A 23,628-nucleotide genomic window follows, 5' to 3' on the forward strand; every position below is an offset into this window, starting at 1 on the left:
CTCAAGACTTATGCAGTCACAGCAATTGCAGATGAGAGTGCTCTGTGTGTGTGTCTATGTGTGTGTATTTGCCCCGTTTGAAAGGTTTTCCGGTGCAAACCGTTCCTTATTAACTGGAGCCTCATTGATCTAACCCCATCATCACACACCAGAGCATAGAGTACTGTATATATCTGTGGTGTGAGAGTGTCTGTGTTTCCTCATGGGCTGCACTAATTTCCCTAAGCATTATGTGGAGTGCAAAGGAGGTCCAGAGAGAGAGCAACATCAAATACATGATGCAGTGTTTGGTATTAAAAGAAATAGTCTGAAACATCAAAAATGAAACCCTTCTAATCTTGGTGATGTATTTTTAACGTCTGGAGCTCTCGGTTTTTTTGTTTTTGTTTATATCCTGTGTGTAACTGGCCATATGGAGATGATGTAATTTCGGTTTCATAACGTGACCTTTTCAGTATTTCAGTATTATAAAACATCAGCGGAAATGTCGGGCTTTGGAGTCAATCCCTCAGAATGAAATATTCTCTCTATATTTGCTTTGACATTTTACACAGAGTGTTAATAGTTATGCAGGGAGAAATCCAACGTAGTGGAGATTAAATATCTCTGCTTCCGGTAGTCTCAATAAATCACATGTTTTGACTAAGGAGTGGGGTGACAATTGGACAACTGGACATGCTATAGATGCACCAGAAAAGTAAATTAAATAGAAATCACTTTTTGTATCTTTTCATTAACACAGATGACAACAAATGTGCCTTGTGTGTAGCTGTTTCACAATACAAACGACATTTTATAGAATAATTGTTCACATAATGTTTTACCTTGAAGAGGGCTGAGATTCAAAGGCAAAAGGGCAGTCAGTCTTCATTTTGTCAGTTGAGACAGCTGTGTTTGTATGTGCGCTAAAATGGCTTTGGTTAGTGGCTGTTCTAAGGTCACAGCAGCAAATGGGAAAACAAGCGGTTCTGCTTTCAAAAGGTAGTGGTAGCAACGTGGCACATCTACAGCTGCTTCGAACCATCCACACCATTAAATCCCCAATTTAATCCAAGCTTTTCTTTCTTTCAGGCATCCTGGCAGGCAGTCCTGCCTCTGTGAGCACATGCAGAATATGAACAGTGTACATGTGATCTTCCTCGTTGCTCTGTGGTCTCCACTGGTGGCATGTTGACCCAGCCTCTCAGTTCAGCTAATGGTGCTGTAATGGCCGTCAGCTCTAGCCCGGCATTTTAGTGCCACTGAAGAAAAATGTCTTTTTGTACATGGGTGGCTCTTAGCTCATTGTGAGTCTGTCCAGTGACTGTCTGTCAGGTCAATCGTTGGGCCCATGGAGGTCAACTTTGTGTCCGTTTGTCAGATACTGAACCCTTGTATATATTCACTCAATATGACCTTATAATTTTTACCTCTGCAACTACATCTGCAGTGCCACTCTCTACTACAGCTGACATTATTTATAATTGCTGCTTACGCATGTCTAGATAGACTTTCTACTGTGTCTGGATGACAATGCATGTGTCTCATTTGCATTTACAAATGAGTCAGTGATGTACCTGGTTCCCCATATTCAAATAGTCCTGTAACAGGTTAATCACAGTTCAGTTTAGCACAGCATGCGTGCTGGATACATAAATGCGTCCTTGGTGAGCTTGATTTGAATAATATCCAAATGTGAAAACTCCACTAATCCGCAGCCCGCTCCACTCCTGCGGCTGGTGGGCCTCAGCGTTTGGTTTGGGCAGTTGCTTTCTGTTGTGTCATTTAAATGTTGAATTACTGAACCAGAGATCCAGTTTTGGTTGGTTCCTCGTCATACAGTGCATGTAGTGTACCTAAAGTTCATGCACATACACCCACATTGATGTTTATGACTGCGTGATCCATAAACCATCACAGGACCCTCTTTATTGGCCAGCTGGGACGTGACGTGACAATATTCAGCGGACAGAGAAACACTTTGATGTACTCATTCAGCATTTTTATAGCTTCCATACAGTAACTGCTCTTTTTGTTGTGTATGAGTTTGTTGCTTCCTCCTAGGCTGTGGGTGTTGTTGAATACAGCATTGTTTCCTTAATTTGAAGGAGTGCTATCTGAGAGGTCCATAACAGTGGAAGTGTTCAACGGTGGAGCGCTCCAAACCAGCTCTCTTATTTTCATCGGCAATACTGTTGAGCCTCTCAGTTTGCGTTGTTGAATTTGAGTTGAAGAAATGGGACCAGCGGGACTTGAGTTGTGACATAACGTTTGCCCGACTGCCTTGGTGACATGGATGACTGCCAGTGAAGGTGTTTAGGTCAGACAACGCTCGCACACAAGCCCAACACACTCATGGCTTTCTTCTTTGATGCTGTGTGTGTCATTCGTTCTCTCTTCTCCAGCGATGGTAAGTCTGGTCGCCCTGCGTTTGTGTAGTTTCTCTGGTCTGTGAATGTGTGTGTGTGTGTGTGTGTGTTTGTGTGCGAACATGTGGATCGATCTCGATGGGTTCACTTCACTGTAGTGATGTGCCAGACCGAGGGTGTATTGATTAACAGGATCTTCCTCCCCTGCAAGTCGACCCTTTTTACCTGGTGTTGTCTCCTGTTTAATCGCATGTCATGTTGAGCATGTCCCTGTTTTAACTCTGTAAAGTGTGTGTGTGTGTGTGTGTGTGTTTAGGGACTGCTCTATTGAACAGTAATAACATGTTAGGGCCGATGAATCCTCTTCACAGAATGATTCCCTCTCCATGGACTGACAGTGCAGCATTGATTTTTCTGTTTGTCACGCACGGGGATTGTCAGGGTGCATTAGCTGACTTAGGCAGCCGACATTTCAGCCTGTCAAGAGTGTGTGCCGATTAACACGTGCACATGTGGACACATGTGAGCGTTGGCAGTGGCAGGGTTTAAAACAACAAAACAGAAATGCAACTGAGTGATGTTTGATGATATTGTGAAATCCAAGCTTCTGCGTAGTCTTTCATGTGCATTTGTATCTTGTCTGGGAAAACCTGTCGTATTGAAGCAGTTTGTCAAAGAGATCTGATGCAAAGCAAGAAAGAATATATTCTCTTTGGAGCCCAGCAACTGTAATATTCAACTTTATTTATAGATTACCAGGAGCAATGTTTAAAAGGAGTGTACAGTGCGTAGATACCAAGACTCCCATTCAGAAGATAATATATTATCTATACCAGTGGTATAGAGACCTGGGGGTGGGGTGGGGGGGGCATCACAAAATAAATCTCAAGGTCCCAAAATGCATAACAGGATAGACATACATATATGCAACATGTGAGGAGGGGTCCCATGTAAACATAGCTTTGTTTTTAGGGGGATGAAAAGTGCAACTTAATGAAACATTCAAAACAGGCACTGGACCACACTGCTGTCAACTTCAGCAGCTGGTTTGATTTCTCTTGCCTGGGCGCATACTCTGCAGACACACACATTTTCTCACACTTTGGTTGAAAAGCTGCATGTTTGCAACCTTTTTGGACAAATGCTGTTCCAACTTGTAGAATGGAAATCCTGTGACCTCAACATTAAAAACAAGAACATATACAATTGCTTACTATCTTAGTTAGTCCAGTAATTCTGTCCTCTGCAGATATTACCTCTGGTCAGCTTTGTCGTATGCTTGTATTTTGAAAAGTGTAATCCGATATTACGCACTGGTGCAGGTATTATGATGTGAGACAGAGCAGATTCAGTGAAGGAGTCAGTCATTTAGTTTAAGGTAAAGCCGGAGCTGCCCGTGTACACATAATTAACCTGTTACTTTAGTTTTATTTACATTAGATTTACAATGCCGACTGTAGTTAAGATGATATACAGTAAAATGATTATGTTCATTTTTAATTATTGAGATAATACTACTACATACTTATTTGTAATGGGGTTAGGGAATACAGGGAATACAGTAGAATGTGGTAGAATGTGGCAGCTTGATGGATTGGCACCACATTTTGTCCTGACACACATGAAGTTGACCCGTTTTTATTTTCTACTGAAACATCTCTACAAGTACTGGATGGATTGCAGTTTCCCTGAGGATGAACTGTAAACTTTGATCTCCTTACCATTCGTCTAGCGCTATCATCTGCAAATAATGTAATTCCCATCAGCCTTTAGGCAAATGCTAGCATGCTAACATGCAAAACTAGGATGAGCATGATGAACATTGTACCTGCCAACATCAACACGCTAGCATAATCGTTGTGAGCATTTAGCTCAAAGCGTCACTGTGTTTTGTATCAACATAAAATGGATTCTCACGGTCATCGCTTCGTTGTTTAGCCTTCCAGCTTTTGAATTTTTGATAGATTGCTACCTTTTCAAATGTACACTCTCTGGTTGTCCTCACTTCCTGGTCTTTAAACAATAAGCTAGCTGACCTGCTTTATTTAATTTCCTCCTTCTCTATATACCTCTCTTCCTCTGTGTTATGTGATGGCTTATATAGTGCAGCCCAGTCAAATCTACAGTAGCATACTGCTGTTTGCCTCTATACTGGGAACACATTTATGACTAGAATTTCACCCGTGAATACCAGTGTTGTTGAAACTTAGTACTGATTTGGGTTTTTTTCCAATTCATGCACTGACAGACCTACAAGAGGTAAAAACCAACTTCATGGTCTGAGAATTTAGGTGTAAGTGTAAGTGCATGCTGTATGTCCCTCATGCAGGGCTCTGCGTTGCCCTTTACAGTGTTCACAGTAACTTCCCCCAGAAGTCCATATTGTAAAGTTACACATCAATGATGAAAAAAACCAATGGAGACTCGTTCTTACCGAGTGCGCCCCTCCTGTGTACTTAATAGAATATATGCTACCATGTGTGAGTAGTCAAACTGAGAATACTGACTTGACTGTAAGTACCCCTCTGTGACGAAGACATGTCAATACAGAAGTGGATTTCAGTGGTTTCTATTTGAAAGTCTGGTAGAGTTGACAAATCAGACCCTGAACACCTTTAAAAAATATTGATGGTTGTGTATCCAGATGATGTACAGTATAGCTGATGGGTCCTGAGACTGATCTATTGAACAATGAAGGTGCTGAGCTTCTACACAGTAGCAGTTTGTGCATCTTAGTATCACCACCAGCATATGTGGCTTTTCCTGCTGTGTTATAATTACTATGTTGTAATTGTGTTACACCACATATGGCTCTAATCTGAGCGTGTCACTGAATACACAACCTTTATGTCTGTCTCCTTGATCTCCTCTGTTCTGTGACTGTTTTGAGTCTTGATCTCGTCACTGAGTGGCTCAGCAGCAGCAGCAGCAGCCAGGCGAAAGAGACATTTTCACAATTGCTCTTTTTCTTTTGTCTGTGCTTCTCTCTCTCTCTCTGTATATCTGTATCTCTGTATCTCTGTCTGTCTTGCATTAATATGGCTAATCAGACATAATGAGTAGAAATAATGACCACTCACACCCCAAATTGCTCGCAGGGAGATTCATTCAAACACAAAACGCCTCTAATGACTCACATTAACAGTTTAACACACAATACATACAAAGCGGACAATGAACCAGCAAATGCATGAGAGCTCAGGCAACTGTGAGTAAGCTAGAAGCACACAGCTTGTGCGTGTGTGTGTGTTTGTGTGCACACTGTAGGCTGAGCTGAGTGTACGTTCAGCCCATTTGCTCTGCTTTGTCTTCACTGCTCCACCTCTGTTCTCTGCTCAGCACAGCAGGGACTGCATTTCTGAATGATTTCTGCTGCCTATTGATGTTTCTGCAAATAGAAATGAATGGCCTACATCTTTGTAAAAGAGGGAGCAGACCTTGGTGCTGGGCTAGACCCGAAGGCTTTGTTGGGTGCAACATGTAGGGCATACTGTGCTGTCCATCCATCCTTCCAGCTCACAGTGGGCTGTGTGGACATTTGAGGATTTGGAGGCATTTTTGAGTGTTATACCATCACGTAAATATCTTAAATGACAAGAGCAGTTCTCTGTTTTGCTCTCATGCTCACACACACACACGCACACACTGACGCAACCAGGATTGGGACAAACTAGTCCGTCAGGAGGCCAGAAGGTGTACAGAGAGGGAACAGATGGAAGAGAGAGGAAAGAGAAAAAACAAATACATGCAACCACACGCTTATTGGAGTAGCAGATCTTTTCTATGGCATGATCACAGCACAGTTGGAGTTCGACAAATTACCATACCTCAGTGTTTTAACCCCATCCTCACCTTTTATGTCTAATGTTCTACTCGTGTCATCTTGCAGCGCTTCAGCACACTCTCGGTCTGCTTCTTTTTTTTTTTTTTTTTTTTACATGCTTCACTAAGTCAGCTGAGACCCAAATGCACTATTTGTCAGCTATTTGCCCAACAGCTACAAATAAACCAGATGGTAGCTGTGACTCTCCGCGGTCCACATACATACTCGCATGCAACTAACAGATGGAGGGATTTTTTTTGATTGGCAGGTGGGTGGTCCTGTGACTCTGGGTTATGGTACGTGTCAGAAGGTGACAGACAGGCGGTGTGGCGGCCACTCTAGGCACCCATCAACATTAGCTTGATGGTGTGTGTCGTCCCAGTGGGGATTGACCCCTGCATGTATTTTCCAATTAGATGTCGTTTGTGGCTTGTTAAGAGTTTTTTCTGGCATTCTTGCACACACGCACAAACACACACACACACACACCCTCTCGAGTGCATGTACAGTATGTCTGTGCAATGGTGGTGAATTGGCACGCATTTGTGTTTTAGAGTGGTGGTTGAGCTCAGCGTAGGTTATATGCAGTCAGAGAGGCTCACCTACGCACCTCCCACATAATTTGCTTTTCAAACATTTGGTTCTGCTTTTACAGCCCACAGCTATATGGCTTTTTGTAATAGTTACACAGGCTTCTCCTATTCCAAGTTATCGTACTGTAATACACTGCACTGTATCAGATAAACAGGTATCCAATCAGGGTAAAAAACAGACATCCTAGAAAATCTATAATCGTTGTAGAAGCATAAGCAGACATCTTTGCTTTCTGTTTGTTTTACTTACTTAAAATGAAGAAAATCCTCCCTTTTTCCATCTGAAATACACCTCTCCTCTCTAATAAGTCATCAGATATAAAAGGTGCCAACCTCACGTTGTTTATGTCTGACACAGGCTTTTTATGTCTCCCCATGCCTTTTTGTTATTCCACTGTTTTCTTCACCAGTGTTCTTTCGAAGGCAGGGCAGGCGTCGTCTCAGAGTCAGCGCTGTTCCCTTCCACTGGAGCTGTCACTGTTACTTAGCCCTGAACGCCAGCGTTGTCTCTGGACATGAATTTTGACCTCAATACCGACACTGAGCCTAATATATACAACTGTGATACCTTAGAAACAATATTAAACATGAATTAAGAAAGATGCATGTGTAATTTTTTGCTTTGTAGCATCCTCGGAACAGTAGTTTGGCCCTGAAGCCAGTTCAGCCATGTAAGACTGTTTCATGCAGTTGATACCATTGAGCTTTACACCAGCGTCAACAGTCCACAGTTAACTGTCAGTCTGTTATTCTGTGTATTCCCATCTTTATTCTTCTTTTAAATATTAAAAATCCACATGCCCTCTGGCTGTATAAACTGTCTCCAGAAATGTCAGCTTTCATTTCACCATTTTGTCTTTGTGTTTTTGTCACATGTGTAGCGCCTGAAATCATCAGAACTTTTAAAATGACGCCTGTACAACATACCTTATTCCCTCTTGGTTTAAGTTATTCCACATTTAATCCCCACACAGCTAACAGAATAAGTGGTGGGTATCAGGAGAATTCAATACTTGAAAACAGCATTGAGGAAATACTAGATTGTTCTCACTTGAGAGTTTGAGTTGTGGTTTGTGAGTCACTGGAGCTCAGCGATGGCTCTGTTCTCTGTGGTGAAATGCTAATCAGCATCTAAATCTCTCTTTTTCTCTTCCTCTCTCTCTCGCTCTCTCTCGCTCTCTCTCTCGCTCTCTCCTCCAGACTTTAACTACAACACAGATGGCTACGAGGGGGACGGAGCGGAGGACGGCAAGTCTCAGGATGGCTCGGAGACGCTGCCCTATATAGATGAATCGCCCACCATGTCGCCCCAGCTGTGCGCACCCCAAGGGCCTGACGGAGAAACGGTCTCCCCCACACCACCAGAGGGCCTGCTGCCAGGGGTGAGAGCGCACACACACACACACACACACACACACACACACACACACACACACACACACACACACACACAGAGGCAGGTACAAACCAGGAGCAGCCCTCCATGGATGTTTCACGCAACATGACGGATGAGCTCAGGTGCAGTTTTCCTCCAGGCAAGTGTCTTGAGTAGAATATCTAAAAATTGTGAAAAGCCTGAAGGTAGTTTTGTAGGCTTTAGTCGATCAACTATAACTAGTGTGTTATTAACAGTGTCTTTTCCCAAAGCATATTTTTATTAGATTAGCAGTTAAGCATCTAAGCAAGTGCAGAATAATCTACATATGTAAAGAGGTAATGTGTAGAATAAACAGTAAGGGGTAGATATGTTACTCAGTCTACACTAAAGTGAACTATTGATTTGAGATCATTTCATTATGATATGAAAAGCTACAGAGACTCGAATTTGCTTGAAATACATAATACAGCTCAGTGATGTGATCACCACATGTATTTATTTATTGATTGGTCAGTCTTATGTTGTTATTGACTGGTAGAGCAGCTGTGAGGAGCAACAGGAGTCCACATGAGATTTTTGTCCAGAGTCACATTATCCTGGTTTGTCCTCTCAAATGAAAATTCTCTACGCTAATTCAAATATCAGATGACGAAGCTTCTTTTTTTCCTGGAAGCTTCTTCTAAAGGATCACATTTTTTTAAGTCTATCTTAATACAATACTCACATTTGTACATTGAAAGAGTTATTGGTCACTGTAATCATTCCCCTGAAGAGATCCAATGTATGTCATGGGGGACAAAATCCACAGTCCCCATTCTGTGGATAGAGCTGCAGTGTATTTTACATTATGAACACATCCTGTTAGGAGTGTAATACAGTTAAAGCTGATATGTCATCAGCCAGCGTTTCTCCTTCACCTGGAATGATTTCACTCCAGGCTCCATCTGTGACAAATGTCTTTCAGTCTTTTCTGGGCTGCTGGTTGTTTCTTCTTGAAGTTAGCCGCCAGATCTTGACCCAGTTTAATTGTTAGCGATTAGCCACGATAGCTGGACTGCCTGCAGCACACTGCAGGTGGCGCATTCACAGCAGCAGGAAATGACCACAGACCCAGATGGGGTTGGGGGGAGTGCCACCAGCACCAACCTGCCAGTTCATGTGTGAATGCAGAATACATTCTCGGACCGTGTTCGTCACACCTTTTTTGTAATTATCATGACGTTTATAAGTTAGCTGTGTGTTTTTTATTTTGGATTTTCAGTGTATTACTGTCTATCTACAGTGCATAATTTAGAATTTAGATACAGTAGGTGGCACTCTTTTCTTTGTTTATTCGGTCCCAGTGGCCATCACTGGGCATGTGAAGAAGAAGACCAACACCTCCTCTGTTTACTTCAAATAAACTTCTGCTGCTAGATTTCCCCAGTTAAGTCCCACCAGGCACCAGGCATTTAGCTGATGCAAAAGCTTTCATGAAATGGAAATACATTGGGTCGTTGTGATATCAGTAGGTCGGTGTTTGCAGTGCTTCCTTCTATGCCTCACGGCTGAGTGTGTATGTGTTTGTATGAATGTGACTTGTGTGTCGTGTGTGTGAGTGGGAGCCGGGGAGGCTCGGCGGGAGTCGCGTTGACCCTGACCTGAACCGACCCTCCCACACAGACCCAAGAAGCTAGCAGGCTTTCACTTCACACATCACAGCAGCTTTGACATGCAGCATGAAAAAGGCTGAATGAGAACTATGTCAGTGGCTGGCTCAGACTTTTGTTATTGAATCTACAGCTTCAGAGGAATCTACCTTGTTTCTCCATTATACATTGAACAGAATTTGCCCCCACTTCCTCCATTTGCTCTTTAAATCAGCCTGCTCTCTCCCATTGGCTGTTTTTTTAATCTCTTTTCCAAGCAGCTATTATCATAGTATTGTAAATACACTGTAGCCTTGATCATTGACCTTCTTCTAAAAGTCATTTATAAATTCTTAAGCTTATTCTGTTGCATTCATTGGGAGTCGCTGTGTAGCCTCAGCTCATGTAAATGAAAACATGTCTCCATCTAGTGGCAAGTTGGGGTGAGAACAGATGAGTCAGGACATTTTGAACATGTTGAAAACCATTTAAAATGTAGCACCATTTGAAAGGAATAGTTCAATGACCTGTTGCTAGAGGTTGTCAGGAATTGAGTAAGCTTTAATGATATTTTCATCAACACAAACCACCATAAAGAAATGCAGTGCAAGTGCTCAATCAGTTTCAAATGCAGTGAATCTGGGGAACGTTAGGTTGCTCTCAAAGATGAAATAAGTCGGTCGCCAAAAGAGAGATTCTTCAGGTGGAGCAAAATAACATTTTGGCTGTAGATTGACTATTTTTACTTAGCTGGGTATGTTAATGGTCTCTTGACCCCTACACTTTAGTAGCAAATTGAGTCAGAGCAGATCATGTCAGACGCTGCTGCCTTGTGGACTCTAAAGGTCTTTCCACTGAGGTCGCCCTCTCCTCACCGCTTCGTTAAGTCGGCCTTTCTTTCCGCTGAGTTTGCACAGGCCTTTCATCTGCTGTCAGGAGAGAGCCAACGCTGGCACCTTCATGCCAAAATGCATTTTTGAACTTAGAGATGTTTCTGTTTGTATTTTGGGATGCTTTAAAACCAGAGTTCCTGTATCTCTGCCTGTGCTGGAAGAGGGATCCCTCGCCTGTTGCTCTGCCTGAGGTTTCTCCTTTAAGGATAACACCCTCTATCCTGTATGAGGCAAATTTGTGATTTTTAGTCTTCTTTGTTTTTTTCCTCTTCTTTTTATCCCCCTTGTTATATTTAAACTTTTTTTCCCACTCTGTCTTTCTTTAGTTCTAGTTTTCTTTCTTATATGATCCATTCTCTGCCCACATTAATGGCTTGTAATGATGGTGACCTAGAAATACAAGCCACAAGCATTAATTTACTCTCATTTATTTTCCCAAAACTCTTCCAAGCCCTTGGCTTGTAAAACAAGTCTGACCTATATAATATAGTTCAGGAGGTTAGCAACCTAGATTTTGCAGGATTTGCTTGCAAGAATGGCACGCGAAGATGAGGTGGGAGCCTGAAGACCAATTCTAAAATCATCGGCCAGAGAAATGGGGTGTGGGGGAATCTAGAGGGTGGTTGACAGTGCAGAAGTGGGTGTCACTCCCTGTGAAGAGGCATCTAAGGGTCAGGAGTGGGGTGAGAGGTTGTGGTGAGTGAACTGTTTTCATTCACAAAAACACACAAACTCAGAGTTGGATCATCACATCTTGATTGTGACCAGTCATTCGCATATTCAGTTTAATTTCCTTTCTAGTATCTGGATTTTCCTAAGAGGTTGTTTTGGGGCATGTGTGTCTTTTTTTTTTTTTTTTTTAAACACTACTTTATATTTTAACCATATGTTCTGCCTGTGCTAAACTGCTGTTCCCCACTGAACTATGTGACCTGTAATTAGAATCAGCCGCAGAAGCAGCACATTAGCTGGTCTCAGCTCCACATCCAAGGCTCTCAAGAAGATCAATAAAGACACAATGGCCACAGTGAAGAGAGAAGGAGACCGAAACGAACTCTGTAACACTCAGTAATGCAAGAAAGAAAGACACTGTGTATTTGAGGAAGTGGCTTTAGCCTGAAGATACGGAAGAAAGAAATAAAGAGACTGAAGCAGACCGACTCTCCCAGCGAAGCACAGACAGAAACAGCCTATGTAGCCATCAAGGAAGTGGCTGGATCGCGTTTGTTGTGAGGGGAGGGGCGGATGTAGAGAGAGGGCAGACCTCATCGACCGAGGTGGAACAGCAGCGCGCACGCACACACACACACACACACACATATATGTAGTACACACATACACACTCACACCAGGAAGCCCAGCAGAGGAAGGGGGTGGGGTTGTGTAGGCGGGGTCCTCTCTCTTTCTCTCTCGGTGTCCAGACGACTTGCTCTGAAGGGAAAACACTGATGTGTCCGGGCAGGCCCTGAAGAAGGGAGTCTCAGGCAGGAAGAGGAGAAGGAGGAGGTGAAAGAAAGGCACAAAAAGAGAGGGAGAATCATGGAGGAGGAAGAGGAGGAGGTGCTGTGCTACTTGGACAGGGTGCTGGAGGAGGAGGAGGTATTTGAATATGGAGATGGGGAGCTGGATCCCATCACTCCGCTACATAGACAGTTCAAGGTGAGACAGCGGCTGGACAGCTGGATGCAGGGAATTCACACACACACACACACACACACACACACACACACACACACACACACATGTATGCACTTATGCGACACGAACACCCTGACCAGGCTTGAAAGCTTGGCTATATATAGCAAAGTGGAAAGTCTTATTGGTGTCTTGGCGTCACTATGTGCTGCTACGTGTGCGTGTGAGCCATCTGTGCTGCAAGAGTGTGTGTGCACAAGTGTGTGTGTGTGTGTGTGTGTGTGTGTGTGTGTGTGTGTGTGTGTGTGTGTGTGTGTGTGTGTGTGTGTGTGTGTGTGTGTGTGTGTGTGTGTGTGTGTGTGTGTGTGTGTGTGTGTGTGTGGTAGTAGTAGTAGTAGTAGATGAACTGACTAAAAGCAGGGCTGCCTGCACTGTTCCCGGTCACTCTTGATATCAGCTCCTTTATCACAGAGGGAGACCAGAGGGCACAATAGAAAAGCACGCAGCATGTTTCTGGTATGAAATGCGTAACTGAGATGTGCACACTCAGGAGCAGGTTGCCATGGAAAAATCCTTTCACCGCTCATGTATTGCTCATCTTGCCCTCTCACCACACAGTAGCTCTTTGTACAGCAGAGGGAAAATATTCCCACTGTTGGAAGAAATAGTTTTCCCCTTCCTTTCCTGTCTTCTTTTTTTCTTTCACCCTGCTGTTGCAGGTTTGTCACAGAAGGAGTAAGCGTTTACACGTCACCAACACACACGTTTACTTTGACAGTAAAATGCATTTCTCTGCATTGTTTAGTTTGCAAGTATCAGGGCAACTACGCAGATCTGGCATCATATCTAACATCTAAAAAAAGCTAAGAAATCTTGTTAGAAGTAGCTCTGGATGTAATTTCATGACATTTATATAAAAAAACAAAATGTCTGGAGATGTGGATTGTGGTGCTTAATAAATGGTGGCAGTACTTGCCTATAAAAGAGGCATCTAAAAGTCTCAAGAGTGACTCATTTCTAGTGCTTTTGTTGTGAGTTTTAGTCACATGGATGATGATGTACGGAAAAGTGTCGCCACCAATCACAGGGAGGTTAAGCATCAATGCTGTCATCAAGTGGGGAGGTGCGTGTGTGTTGATGAACAGGTGCACATGTTTTGCGTTACCACAGAATTTTAATATGCGACTTAGGCTTTTTGTATTCATCAAAACATGAATTGACACAAATATTTCTAATTTCTCTCATAAATGTACTGTATGTTGTGTATTTTATAGGTAAATATCTTAAAGTGGGATGAAGTAATCGTTTCTGCTAAATCTCTACTGTTACTCCAACTAAATCTTAATAATCCTGTAATTAAAGTATATATTGTGCACATAGTGTACATACTGACATGGCTGTACAGTACACCTCCAGTCTTGAGGGATAACATCAGTGTCAGATGGTGGATGTCAGCTGTGATTGGGTTAAAATGATGAGGTCATGGCTCCTGCCTTGTCTTATCAGGTAGAGCTGGTGTGCTGATATGTTTGTAAGGATCTGGTGGTGTTAATAATTAATCTCCCTCTCTGCTCTCATGGCTGTTCTTTGGCCTCCCATATTTTACAATTCAACGTCACTTTGACTTCAATTATCCAGTTTATTGCAGTCTGTCTGCTGTGTGCATGGACGTGTGTCTGTTCAGAGGGCGGCGAAGGCTGAATGACAGCCAGGGAAAGTTTATGATTAACTGTTCGGGTTAGGGTATAATCCATATGGCTATAGATATATGGTTCTAGCTATATTCAAGGTTAATTAAGGAGGAATAATAAAATGAGGATTTCTTCAGTAGCTTTCACACATTTTAATTGTTTTGGTCAACACATTTGTTAATATGCTTTATAAATATAGTGACCTGACCTGAATTTGTTAGATTATATTAACACTACTGTGTGTTTCTGCCATTTACAATCTAGTGTGAATCATGCGGCAGGCGTCATTATGTCATTATGTCATTATTATAAACATATATATATATATATATATAAGAAATATATATATATATATATATAAGAAATATATATATATATATATATATATAAGAAATATATATATATATATATATATATATATATATATGTATACAACAATCGTTATCATCTTCACACCGTCACATAGTGTGTAGTATATTTTATCAATGGCTTGATGACTAGATGAGATGGCACAAGGGATGATACCAAACAGCTGGAATAATTCTGTATACGAAAACCAGTCTGCATGCTGATCTGCATACTGCACAGTTTGAGTTTGTATGGAGGATGTATCCACACAGACCTTTTCATTTCATTTCAAATTTTAATTTCTCAGTCACCTCAGTGTACACTTCCAACACAACAACAATGTAATACACATTCCATGATTGAATGATACAAATCAAATTTAACCTGCCTCCTTCTCAAAATAAGTAACACAAACTGTCCACTGTAGATGGTCTGCCAATACTTTCAACAACCTTTTAACTTTGCACTTTGACTCCACACGTGTGAAACACACATCCTCTTTAATGTAGTAAGTGCAAAACTGAGTTTTAAAATGATATTTTCTTCCATGATCATCACCAGCCGATCTTAACACAAACAACTTGGCTCTAAACATGACGAACAAAGGTTTAAATTCAACGAAATCCTTCAGCTTTATTAGCCTTGATGTGATAAACAGTCTGTTGGTATGGCCCCTTGAATCCACTTATTTATAATTTGTATTGCTCTTTTCTGCTGTGTATATAATGGATATATTGTGTATGTGTTGCCCTAACTCCTCCACACAGTAACTAAGATATGGGAAAATAAGTGAGAAGTACAACATTTCCAGTATATACTTACTTTTGTTTAGAAGAGTAATACTTTTGGACACTTTTGTCTTTATATAAGCTATGTGATGTTTATGGTCTATAATTATACCCAAAATAGACGAATTATTATATTTACTGTACCGAAAATAGACAGTTACAGATATGCGAATCGGGCAGATTGGATGGGTATGATAGAAGCAGAGTAGGGATTTCTGGCACAACTACACCCACTTCTAAGGTGCATGGAGAAGGGAAAGAGTCTGAAGAGGCCAAAACTCCAGTCAGGTCTGGTAATGAGGTTGTTCTTTATTCTACAAGTGTTGCTAGAGTTTTGAACTCTTCAGGATTGGATGGGTATAAAATGGCCAAAGGTCTTGGGCCTGACTTGTCTTTCCCATCCTATATCTCAGTGCTTTCTGCACAATGCATGCTGGGATAGAATTCACCTCACTTCAATAGGGATAAGCAGGAAGATGAATGAATGAATTTAACTGATGCGATATACATACATTATCAGGATGGTGACTCCCCCTGACATCGAAGTCAAAATACAACGTAGGAAGTAAGCCATTTAGATGTTTTTAGAGGAGCGGAGATTCCCAATAAACAGCTGCTGCTCATTCCTACGCACTTCATATGTGTGTTTATTAATCTCGTGTTTACCTGATGTGGAAACTGCAGTAACTGCAGTGGCATCATGCAGGAAGTGAGCTTGAGTCATTTTACTGTAATGTGGCATTGGTTAGAAATTAATCTAAATACAAATAGTTTACCAAAGGATCCTTGGTGTGTGTGTGTGTGTGTGTGTGTGTGTGTGTGTGTGTGTGTGTGTGTGTGTGTGTGTGTGTGTGTGTGTGTGTGTGTGTGTGTGTGTGTGTGTGTGTGTGTGTGTGTGTGTGTGTGTGTGTGTGTGAAATGTAAACATGTATAAAACATTATTACAGTCAGGTCTGTTTTATCTTGCAGGGAGACATAGAGAAAGGACTTGAAATGAAGAAACTGGTGCTGTCCGGTTTCCTGGCCAGCGAGGAGATCTACATTAACCAGCTGGAGGCCCTGCTACTGGTGAGACACACACACACACACACACACACACACAACTTTGACGGGGCGCTTCTATTTTAACCGGCGCAGCTTTTCTAGTCTTTACGGCACTGGTTTAGTGGATCAGGAAACTCACAGACGAATTGCATACAAGTTACGCCAGCCCACGCGATGCCACTCAGCCAATCAAATCTGTGCATTCCAAGCGATAAACATTGTGACTGAATACAGACAGACGAGAGAGGTGAGAGGCGAGTGACAGATGACAAGACAAGTGAACGATTCAGGGAGAGAAGACACCTTAGTTATTGTGAAATTGGTTGAGACTGTGAAGTCAAGATGTGAAACAGTTAACAAAGAAAAAGGGAAACTCAAGCTTCTGCGACACTTTATTTTATTTTTCTAAAATTAAGCACTTTATTTTAAGATGTACAATTTTTCAAAAGGCTTTATTTATTTTCTCTATTTTATTTTTAAATGCAGCCCTTCTTTTACTTAATGAGAGAAGAATATTATACACATCTATAGTATTATATTTCTATATAGTTCAACGTTAAATGACAATAAATATTGTCAAAATGTTTTTGAATTGTACTTTCTTTATTTGATTTGACAGTCAGTTGTTGATTACATGCAGACATTGATACAACTACTAGGCTACTTCAATATATATATATATATATATCACTAAATCACAATGCAAGTCAGACATTATGATGTTCCGAACCTTTGCTTGAGGACATTTTCTCTAACTGGACCTCTTTGAACTTTAGTTGAATACCCCTGCACTAGACAGTGTGTGTAAATATTGGAGTTGCACTGACGATAATCTAACTTTCTTTTAAATGTTCTGACACTTGTTTTTTGGTAATAAAATAGCATGTTAAGTAGCAGCATGCATGTTGCAGTGCTGCTGCTGCAGTGTATTGGTGCAGGCCTGTGTGAACTGTCAGAGCGCTATTGGTGGTTAATGGTCGTACTGAAAGCAGGACTGTTTCCTGAAACACTAACTGAACATGCCCCACCCCCTTGTTAAGCCACACATGTCATATCCTGCCGCTCTGAGCCACATGCTGCACTTTGACCGACCTGTGGTCAGATTGACACACTATAAAGTTGTTTAGTCACACAACAGTTATCAGAATCAGAGTCAGAAATACTTATAGTATGAAACCTCCAGTGTAGTTAGTAGTCAATCAATGAGGTAAACAAAAGACTGCAGTAACACTCCAGTTCTCCCAGTTCCTTCTCTTTCAACCCTCAGTGACGACACAACAAGTCATTATACGATTTGACCAATAGAGAGTTTGTTCCCATCCTTGTCCACTTCCTCAGTAATTGAGAGAATGTCTACAACACACTTTCTGATCGTGCTTTTCTTTTTGATATATTAAGCAGTTTTTAGTTTACACGACCAAATTCAAGGCAAGCCAGGAGTTTTTGACGGGCTTTTGGTAACCCTCTACATCATCTCTTGGTGTTAAAGATTATGGTGGTGAATTTGAAAAAAAAAATCTAGGGAGACTGATGTTGATACATGACAGCCAGCAGTTGCTTGTACTTGGATCTTGTGGTATAACGGCACATACACACTTTCCCAGCATGGCCTGACACTGTATGCACTTGCTCATACAGGGGGCTTATTATTAGTAACTATTTAGATATTGACTTCCTATTCTGTTCTCATTTGTTTGTAGATAAATGTAAAAAGTATAATTTCTAACAACTCTTTAACTGTAAATTGGCGCATGTGTCACTTGATGTATTTGTGCAGCTTTTCACTTTTAAAAATGAGTCAGCCTGTCTGATAAGCCTTCGTACAACCCCTGCAATCAGTGGGAGACTGACTCATCATCAGCCTGAGAGAACTTTTGCTTCCATGACGTGAAAGCCAAGTCCACTCCACACATTTCATTGATATTTTGACAGGACACCAGAACAGAACAGAACAGATGTTATAATGCGTCATAACATTCAACAGACATATTCACTGTCCCCTCTTTTTTAAACTGAGAACACAGATAACAAAACAAAGAGGGGTATAACAGACCTGAGTCCACAAACATTAAATTAACCCAGACTGCCATCATTCCACACATATTTATGATTAACTCAGCTGGCGTGCAGTCTGACTGGTCAGAAACTGCACAGCCGAGAGGAGAGTCACCCAATTGTAGAGCAGAGAGGCTAAGATTACATGCTTATCACTGGGTGACACATAGCAAGATCAGGCACTGGACCAATTAGGCCAGTGATTAGCTAATGAACTGCCCCATATTGTACCCACAATCAAAGCCTTCTCTTAAATTAGACACAACTTTGACCCATTTTATCATAATGTGTGTGTGAAGTAAACTTTCTACCATTGTAAAAGGCCTTATATAACTTATAAAAACAAACAGATATGAGCATAGGAAAACATTTATACAATATTATTATAAACTTTTTTTTGCTTTCCAGTTCGTATATTTACTGTAGCTAACCTTTCCTTGAGCCTGTCCGTTCTCTCTGTGTCCTATCGTCCAGCCCATGCGTCCTCTGAAAGCCACAGCCACGACCTCGCAGCCCGTCCTGACCATCCAGCAGGTAGAGACCATCTTCTACAAAATCCAGGACATTTTTGAGATCCACAAGGAGTTCTACGACGCCCTCTTACCCAACATCCAGCAGTGGGACGAGAAGGTCACCGTGGGACATTTGTTCCAGAAGCTGGTGAGTCTCACGTGGGCCCCCGAAAATTACAGTGTGTGAGTCTTTTCTTCCACTAACCACCATTTGCAGGGTTCATGTAAATGAGTGTTAAAAGGAGAAATGTCAGACTCTGACTATTTGTACCTATGAATCACTCTTCTAAATTAGAGTGTCTGTACGTAAGTGTGTGCGCGTGCCCCTGTGTCTGTGGTCTGAGTGCATTAGCAGAGATGTTGCAGCCTTCGATCCATCACGCTGTCATATTTGCACTGGATTATGTTGCTTAAACAGGCGCTCTCAGTACGTATTGTAACAACACCATTGTTATGTGTGTGGATGTGTTTGTGTATAGAATTAGCAAGGCTCCAGGCCTCAGCTAGTCTCAAAGTGAGTTAGTCCTCCTTCTGTGTCAGATCGTTACATTGTCAGTGGATAATGCAATTTGAACAGGGCTTCTCAGCACATTACATACTGTAAGAGATGGGCATATACAGTGTGTGTGTGTCTTAACATATTTGAGATCCTCATTACATTTGTTTGGCATGCAGTAGGCTGATGCAACATGCTGTAAGAGAGACTTTTTGCAGAGATGTAAGAAACTGGACTTCCAGTCAGAAAAACGAATCCACATAGAAATTTAATTTATAAGGTAATGCACATTTAGTGTGTAAAATCAGTAGTAGAGAGGCGGTAGTCAATAAAATGTGTTAACTTCAGTGGCCAATTTGAATGTCTGAGAGCAATAGTGTAGCTGGTATGACTAAAGTAAGTAAACCCTGGCGCACTGTGTCCTGTTTGTTCACCCTGAGTACGTCCCACTGTGGGAAGGCGGTAACAGAATATTGTGGTTTATAATTTTCCTGGACTGGAAACTAGACAGCCAAGCTCTCTATTTAGAAAAGTGGCAGTGAACTGCTGTAAGCCTCTCCTACCTTCTACCTGACAGTAACAGCGATGTTTTACTCTAAAGTTGGGAGCCTCACAGAACAAAATAATGATTCTTTTTATTATTATGCTCACATACAGTATATAAGCTATTAACAAGGTTCATTTTTATGACGTTCAAATTCTATTTTTTGCCACCCTGCTGTTCAAAATGTAATTACTGTGACTGATCAGGTTGTGATAGAATTCTTAAAAGATAATGGACAATAAATTCTTCGCTACTTTCTCTAGAATCATTCCACAGCAATACATGTCGTGCAGCTATCTTAGCTGAGTGTTGTTGTGGATTTGATGTTAAATTAGTAAGAAAACATAATCATAAATTTACACAGAAAACTCCTTGAGTTTTTAAAAGACATGATACAGCTGCAGTGTCAAACAGTAGTATTGTCAAAAGACAGAAGCTTAGAAATAGCCAACACGCCTTGAACATTGTCTTGGCTCATGTGAATTGACGTACTAGAAATCTCCCATTAAATGTTATGAGATTAACCACATTTTTGGATCAGACATCCCATTATAAGAGATCCTGTGACATTTTGCCAAGCCATGAGCACACTGTTGTTTTGACTAGAGCGCAGGAGTAAATGTCATGCCACCTCAGACAACTAAACTTTGGCATCTATTTTAGTCTGTCAAAAGGAGAAGTTACTGTATGAAGTTGTAAAATATTTCTGGCTCTACTGCCTGTGACTCAGTGTTTGTTTGTGTGAGCTGGCAGCTTTGATTTAGAACCGGAAGTGTTTTTAAATGTAGAACAGCATACAGTAGACTGTGGGTCTGATCTTCTTATCAACGTATAGTATATAATATAGTATAGACCATATATTTGTGGACAAAATCAAGGTGTCACATTGTTTGTTATCATGAGGTCGGATGTAAAGCTCCATTTACATGCACCAGTTCTGTTCATTCACACACCAGTGACTCAGCAACAGATTCCAACCAGCCTTTTGGTTCGACAGATTTAAAAATATCACAACTCTGCATGAATAACTGAGTACATTTCATGCTATCATTATGACTAACCCGATGAAGATGTCTGTCTTATTCTGATATGAAACAGGCCTCTCTGATCTTTCACTTTTGGTTTTCAACATCTCACAGGGTTTCAGGTACATTTTGACGCCTTCCAAACCCATGTCAGCCAGGGTTATTATTAGCAGTAACCCACTATCACTCAAAGATTGCAACTTCCAGTTCACTCAGGGGGTATTTATGACAATTTCAACTCAAAATATCAATTAAAGTTTTAGCTGGTTAGCAAAAAAAAAACAAAAATCTGTAACTACTAACTACTGCAGATTCTCCAGCACTTAACTCATGTATTTACAGCAAGACAGACTATGGTTAGCTAGCTAACTAGCTAACATCTCAATGCAAAACTGACCAGCCGTGCTGGCAAAATAACAATTAACCATGTCTAGTTATGTTGCAATGTACAGACTATGTTTAAAAGCAAAAACGGCTAACTAGAGCTGGCTATCAAACTTCTATACTTTTTTGGTACAAACTGAAATGTGTCAGTAGCACGAGTGTTGAAAACTGTCCTGAAGTACCTGAAGTTAGCATTGAATTTAATTGAATTTTTGGTCAGATTCTTAATATTGTTACTTATTCTTTGTGGTGATGTTTCCTTTTTTAAATTACACTTTTGCTATTTTTTTTAGACAGTGTTCCATATAGATAAAGTTATTTGGTTTACAGCTTTGTGTTCAAAAGTGAACGATTGCATTTCACAAGTTTGGCTTCATCTTTTCAGATATGCTTATTCTCCTCAAAATAAGGTTTTGAAAACAGTATCGTTTTGGTATTGATACTAAAAGTCAGCTATCATAAGTATCAAAACATTTCAAATCATGCCCACCAACTTCTTTCAAAACTTCAAATAAAACTTCTACTGAAAGCCCAAGGGTTAAACTTTTTGTGCAACAATGCATCAGTGTTTTTAATAGAATGATTAATGAAACATTTATTCAATAAAAGATTCTGTTGGACAGTCAGGGGAAAATGTGTTAGCAACTCGGGAGGATGGATTAGAAATGATTCATGAGCTTATGTTTAGTAGCAGAGAAAATGAACGGAGCTCTTGCGCGGAAATGTAATTCTTTTAGTAGTTTAAGTACCCCCCCCCCCCCCCCCCATGGACCACAGGAGTCACACCACCAAGTGACACCTATTAGTGTAGTCATCAGCTCCCATCTGTGCTGTGTATATGTGCGTACATGAGCATGTCATGTGGCAACTAAACATTTAGTCAGAGTGGCAGTGTGAGAGTACAGATGGTGGTGTAATTAGCTGGTGTACTCCCTACTGCTCCTTGTCAGCAGCATGGAGGCCACTGCAGCAACACAGAGGGGACAGGGAATTAAAGCCAGCCGCGGTTCCAGCTTTTCTCACCTTTTTCAGGCAATAAAATGGCTCAGCTGCAGCCTGTGACTGCCAGGATCACTTTTGACCAACCAAATTATCAAAGTCCCTGGAGGCATTAAGTGGGAAGAGTTTCATCTTGCTACGGTCATGGCTCTGAAGAGCTTTTGGGCTACTAAAAACAGGATTTGATCACATTTCTGAAGACGAGCATCCATCTTTTGACACTATAACTGTAATCCATTTATTATGTTATTGTGGTAAGTGTATTTCTGTTTCCCCATGGTGACCTTTTTAGCCATACTAGTGACATGGCTCTATGGATGGTAATGTCAGTGGTCGGTCGGTCCACCACTTTGGTCCAGGCCGAAATATCTCAACAACTTTTCGATGGATTGCCAGGACATTTGGTGCAGACATTCATATCCCCGGCAGGATGAATTGTAATAACTTTGGTGATCCCTGAACCTCATCATCAGGTCAAAATTTGTCCAATACTTTGGTTTATGATGTCACACCGGCAAAACTAATGACATTCCCATCAGCCGCAATTTTACTATGTGTTTAGTGCTTAATAAACAAATGTTAGCATGCTAACACATTAAGATGGTGAACATGGTAATATATCTGCTTTACAACAGTATTTTAGCATTGTGAGAATTTTAGCAGCCTCACAAAGATACTAGTGTGGCTGCAAACTCTTAGTCTTGTTCATTCTTGTCCTCAGGACCCAAAGTTCTACTTTTTAGTCTTGTTACTGGATTGTTGTATTTTATTTAGGATAACATTATGAACAGGGGAAGTCAGAATGTTGCATGATATTTACTTCAGCCCATTTTGGGTCAGGGTGATCCCACTTTGAGATTTGGATTTATAAGCTGTGGCCACACAGAGATGCTAGTTGTTGCACCATTTGAGAGTATGTACTGTGGAGAAATCAGAGTGCTGCACGTACAGTATTTTATTGTGCAATTGATTATATATTGGACTTTCACTCTGCAAGTCAGTTAGCTGTAGTCAAGCATGTGCAGAATACAGATATTGCTAATTGCTAAATATTCATCACGCTGATGCCAAAATACTTGAGAAGTGTTGAGTAGTTGGCTGCTTTCAGTCTTTCACTATATAGCCATTCTTTTCCATTCAGGATTAAAATTGTATTGTGTATGACAGTATTCCCTAATTAATATTGGTAATGGTGTAAACAGCCTGTCCTAAGGCTTAAATGTGTACAAAGAAGAGGAATTAGTTTCTTTTGGCTCCTTGGAAATCCCAGTCTAAGATACAGCTCCATTAGGTTTTGTTAGCAGTCTAAAAGTTTTCTTGCCGTGTTCGTCTTTGTTTCTCTTTTACTGATCATAACCATATGATTAGTGCTTAAACAGAGTGAGGCAGAGCATGCACTATGTGTTGTGTGTTACATTCAGAGCTGTAGAATCATGCAGAAGAT

At 41.1% G+C, this 23,628-nt stretch overlaps 1 protein-coding gene across 3 annotated transcripts in view; it reads left to right on the forward strand.

Annotated features, from left to right (window-relative positions):
* Window positions 1-23,628, forward strand: part of abr (ABR activator of RhoGEF and GTPase) — a 121,965-nt gene that overhangs the window by 36,772 nt on the left and 61,565 nt on the right. For all 3 annotated transcript variants that reach the window (XM_070916910.1, XM_070916911.1, XM_070916912.1), the window contains 3 exons: window positions 7,965-8,146; window positions 16,095-16,193; window positions 18,699-18,884. In XM_070916910.1, coding sequence (XP_070773011.1) covers window positions 7,965-8,146; window positions 16,095-16,193; window positions 18,699-18,884 — 467 coding nt within the window. The remainder of the gene's footprint in view (window positions 1-7,964; window positions 8,147-16,094; window positions 16,194-18,698; window positions 18,885-23,628) is intronic.

The sequence above is a fragment of the Enoplosus armatus genome, chromosome 13 (genome assembly GCF_043641665.1).
Source record: "Enoplosus armatus isolate fEnoArm2 chromosome 13, fEnoArm2.hap1, whole genome shotgun sequence".
Classification (NCBI taxonomy): Eukaryota; Metazoa; Chordata; class Actinopteri; order Centrarchiformes; family Enoplosidae; genus Enoplosus; species Enoplosus armatus.